Consider the following 4,735-nt stretch of genomic DNA (forward strand, 5'->3'; position numbering starts at 1 on the left):
TGGGCGCTAAAACAATCCTCACTTCGACAGCAGAAAACCAGAGAGAGAGAGAGGCGACACACTGAAAATGCACAACTGCAGCAAATCACACGTTGTAAACAACACGCAGTGTCTCGAAATGATGTCAGATATCTATTTGAACAACCCCAGCAGTGTTTGGTTTTACTTGGCACAGCCTCTGCAATGGAAAATGTACCGAGGAATTACAGCAAACTAAGCCCTCCTAATGTGCTCCTTTGTTGGGCTCGAGCCCGGCAGCCCAGTTAGCCAGTGCCCACGTCTTCAGCTCCCTGCTAGCGGTGCTCCTACCACAGGTGCCGTGGCTCACAGGCTGCAGTTTAGCAGTTAGAGATACTGCAGATGATTGTTTGGAGAGATTAGAGTGGATTTCTTTTGTTCTAGCCTGCACTAAGAGCTGGTGAAGAGCTTCAGCTTGAGGTTCGGGGGAATTGTCTTCTCCTCTGCCATGTTTCAGACAAACAGAGAGAGAGAGAGAGAGAGAGACAGGCACCTGTGATTGGAATTCCATACTCTGAGCCGCAGGAGTCGTCTGAGAAAGGCTAGACCTGCAGTTTCAACCCAGACTGACCGCATTTATTGTTCACCCACCCGACAGACATTCCAGGAAAGAGCAGAGGTGGATCTTTCATCTGTCTCCCACACAAGGCCGTCCAGAGGACACTCAGAATGTGTGTGTGTGTGTGTGTGTGTGTGATCATCAATCACGTCAACATTTGGCGGTTTGAAGAGGAAAAAGACACATTACGTCGAGGAGAGAGGCTAAAAAATGCAAAAGAATAGATGCCAACATCATTCCACACTCATTCACTCAGGCTCTCATTCAGCTTTCCTCCCTCTGCACCACCACACAGATTAGACACAGCAAGCCCCACTCACCTAGGTGGTCTCCATGGAAACTGTTGTCATGGGATGCTCGGCCGTGGGGCAGGAGGTCGTGATGGGCAGCGGGTGGCCAGATTTGTCCAGTCTTGCGAACGCTCACGATAGTGGCCTCCGACATGACCACGTGGCCTCCCTGCTGCCGGTGGTGCCGCTTCTGGGACTGTGGCGTCGGAGGGCTGCTGCTGTCAAAGGAGTGCTGGGAGTTCTGGGAGTTCTGGGACGGCGAGCGGCTCTTCTCTCTGAAGGGCCGGCGGAAGGCCGTGGTGGGGCTGGGGGAGACGTGGCTGGACTGGCCCGAGGAGAAGTCCTCCTCGCTGGACGTCAGGTTCTCGTTGGAGCTGCAGTCCGGCGTGTAGCCGCCGCCTCCGCCGACGTCCTCAAAGCTCCCTGGGGAGTAGGAACGGCGGGGCCAGGTCAGGAGGTGGTCGTCGCCTCCCCCAAGGTCTCTCATTGTGACTCCACCACCTCCACCTCCACCGGCCCTCCCGTCTCCACCGCCACCTTCACCCATCATCACCCCGCCGACGTAGACGCTGGAGTACGCCTGGAACTCGGAGGGCTGCCACGGAGGGGGTGGAGGTTTGCCCCCATTGGCCCTCCCTGAATGCCGCTGGTTGGGCTCCCCGTCTTCATACTCTGCATCGTAGCCGCAGGTGCTCTCGGTGGAGCGACCTCGGTACACCGGCCTGGCGCGGAGCTCCCCCGCCACCGTCGCCAGGTTTCCCGGGAGGGAGTGAAGGGACCTCTTCCGCTCCATCTGCATGGCCTGGCTGCCCAGGGTGCTGATCTTGTCAGAGACCTCCCGGTCGTTGACCCTGACCAGACCCCTGTCGTGGTGGAACTCCATGTTGGTGTAGAAGGGCGGAGGGGGCGGTGGCAGTTGCTTCTCCTGGCCCTTGGCTACGTCGCCCGCAGAGTGAGAGTTGGCCCGTTTGATCCTCTCAAAGTTGGACCTCAGAGCTGCCACGCCAAGGCCCATCCCCAGCTTGTCCTTGGGGTCAGAGGGCAGCTCCTTGTCCGGGGGCGGCAGGGTGGGCCTACGGGGGGACACGGAGATGCCGCCTCTCTGCTTGGAGGGCGAGAGGCCGTCCAGGTTGTCGCAGGACGTGGACTCGGCCTGCGGGGGCACCTCGAAGGCCGACTCCAGGCCGTCTCCGTGGGAGGCCGACTTCCTGGCAGGAGGGGGCCTGGGTTTGGACCTGCCCGCTCCGTCTCCAAGAGGCTGGTACCGGCTCCGGTCCCCAGGGCCCCCGGTACCACCGCAGTAGCCTCCACCTGCTATTACTCCAACTCCACCCGTCTCCTGCATGTGCGGCTGCTGGGACTGACACTCTGCGCCCTGTGGGGCTCCTCCAGCGTCCACCCCCTCGTTCAGCGGCGTCTTCCTGAAGCCCCAGCGCTGCTTGTCGTAGCTCTTCCTCTCCTTGGCCAGGAGGGTCTGCAGGTAGATCATGCGGAAGCGCTCCTTGTTCACCTCCTGCTCCAGGCGCCTGATGGACGCCTTGCACTTCTCCAGCTCCTGCTCGATGCCTCCAACAGACCGCAGCTCCATCTTGGGGGGGTCTGATTCTGGGAACTGAGCTTTCCACGCTTCAATGAAACCCACCGGCTCCACCATGTTATGCTGCCTGATTTCCTTCTGGTTCACACTCACACACACACACACACACACAGACTGGATGAATGATGTCAGGGGTTTGTCCCTTGTTCTGGTCTAGCAGCTACAATGGCCTCCTTCAGTCAGGGAGCAGAGACAGAGATCAGACCAGGCCTTCAGGTTCCCCGCTCACAGACACACAGCCTAATTGCCGACACTTGTCGTGGGTCTCGCTGATGCAACAATACATCCCATGATGAGCAGGAGACACCGGCTGTTCGGTCACAGGGACCTCAGGGAGCGCGAGGTAGAAGAAGCTGCAGCAGAGCTCGTCTTCTTCGTGCATTATTCCACAAAAGGCCACTTTCGGAGGGAGAATGATCGAAATCTCAGCATCAGTGTTCACGGGGTGACACCGGCTCCCTGGAGAGAGGAGGGGGGAGGAAGAAGAAAGAGTTTTGATCCCGCCGGGCTTCCTCACCGTCTCTGTCTACCTCTCCGGGTGTGTAGGTGACAGCGGGTCCGTCCGCCGGCCACCGATCCCCCCCCCAGCTGCTCCGGACCAGGCGCCTTTGTACCAGCAGCTCTTAAGGAGACTGGAATAAAAGCGCCGAGCACATCTGAGATCCTCAGAGGACACGATCAGACTGTCGGGATCCGGCACGAGCAGAGAATCTCTCCCGTTATCCCATGTTCCCCCCACGGTGCAGCGGTGCTCTGGCGGGCTTTTCTCGGTTGCTCTCCGGGTTTCTCCCGTTCCTCCGGCCGTGATGGAGCCGCTGTGTGCGCTCCCATCTCAGCCAGCAGCAGTGGGAGGGACCAGGGCGACGGAGAGCCCGCTGGTTAAAGAGACAGAGCAGGATGCTCTCAGATCACTGCTGCTTCCTGCTCCCACTGTGGAGTGGAACCCTTTCCACTTATTTTCATGCGTGAAGTTTAAAAAAAAAAGACTCTTTTGCAAAAGCAGCCGGAGGTTTTGTCCCCACCAGCTGCTGCAGGGCTGGAAGAGTCAGTCAGTCTGCAGGTTAACTGGTGCCTCCAGATGTCCAACAGTAATACAGCACCTCTACTGTTTCCACCTCTTCAGCCTTATTCTAACAGGCTCCTTTAAGAGCTCGTGCCGTACCTGTGCAGCAGGTGTAGCAGCTCATGCAGGAGTGCTGCTGCTGCTGCTGCTGCTGCTGCTGCTGCCATCTTTAACCCAACGCTGCCCCCCGGTGGAGAAACACCACACATCTGTGCTTCCTGATCAGAGCCCCCCCCCCCCCCCCCAAAAGAGACACGAAGAACAAAACACAGGACACAAAGTCAAATACTAGATAGTTTTATTTACCTGAAACCACAACCTCAGTAATGCATGTCCAACCATTATTAGTCACCAATAACGGCCATCTTTTTACATATGGTTAATATTGTTCTTCGACCAGGTGTCGCTGAGGGGGCTGCACGGGGCCCCCTCACATTAGATCACAGTTTTACAGCAGTTGATATAGATATTATTGATAATAATAATAATAATGATGATGATGATGATGATGCAGAGGCAATAACAGAGGAACACTGTTGTATTGCAGGATTACCAATGAATCAAAGTGTAAGTCTGTTGTCCTGATTGCAAAGGACAAATTCACCAGAAAGTAAATGGATCAGTGGTCGGCCTGCAGTGGTTAGAGAGGGGGGGGGGGGGGACAAATTAAAGTTAAAAAAGAAAGAAGTGTAACTCAAGTAGAGCACAGTCAAGTCCAGCATGAGTCATTTCTCCGTGTCTAATGTTGTGCAAATAACCCAAAACAGTGATTTCTTAATATCTGCAATATATCCATCTTAAAACCATCTTAATGTCATTTGAGTATTATACATTAGAATCTATAAATACAAATTGCAAAGCCTACATACAGCTGAAAACGCATGCGTGGATGTTTTGTACACTGATGTACAGCTAAGACCGTTCAACCCAGTGTTTTCAAGACTCTCTACGTGACAAACTACCATGGAAGCCAGAAACAGGTTGTTCATGCGAGGAGGAACGTCCCTGCACACCAAACTGGAACAGTGTCGTATTGATTAGCATCTGCACACAGAGGTATAAGTGTGTTAAGAAGAGTGTGTGGTCATGTGTGTGTGTGTGTGGTCATGTGTTGTGGTGCGTGGGGCAAAGGGAACAGAGTTTCCAGCCCAACCACCTTTAAGAATACCCTCAAGTATTTGGTCGTATTACTGTGGAGAAACATGTCC

The 4,735-nt window shown here is 55.1% G+C and overlaps 1 protein-coding gene and 1 long non-coding RNA gene across 2 annotated transcripts in view; one reads left to right on the plus strand and one right to left on the minus strand.

Moving 5' to 3' along the window:
- bcr (BCR activator of RhoGEF and GTPase) overlaps positions 1–2,521 on the minus strand; it is a 68,755-nt gene extending 66,234 nt beyond the window's left edge. The window contains exon 1 of the mRNA XM_070850315.1: positions 898–2,521. Coding sequence (XP_070706416.1) covers positions 898–2,521 — 1,624 coding nt within the window. The remainder of the gene's footprint in view (positions 1–897) is intronic.
- The window catches only part of LOC139219083 (uncharacterized), a 348,076-nt gene that overhangs the window by 172,591 nt on the left and 170,750 nt on the right, over positions 1–4,735 (plus strand). The gene's annotated exons all lie outside the window — the stretch shown is intronic.

Source organism: Pempheris klunzingeri, chromosome 19 (genome assembly GCF_042242105.1).
Source record: "Pempheris klunzingeri isolate RE-2024b chromosome 19, fPemKlu1.hap1, whole genome shotgun sequence".
In the NCBI taxonomy this organism is placed as follows: domain Eukaryota; kingdom Metazoa; phylum Chordata; class Actinopteri; order Acropomatiformes; family Pempheridae; genus Pempheris; species Pempheris klunzingeri.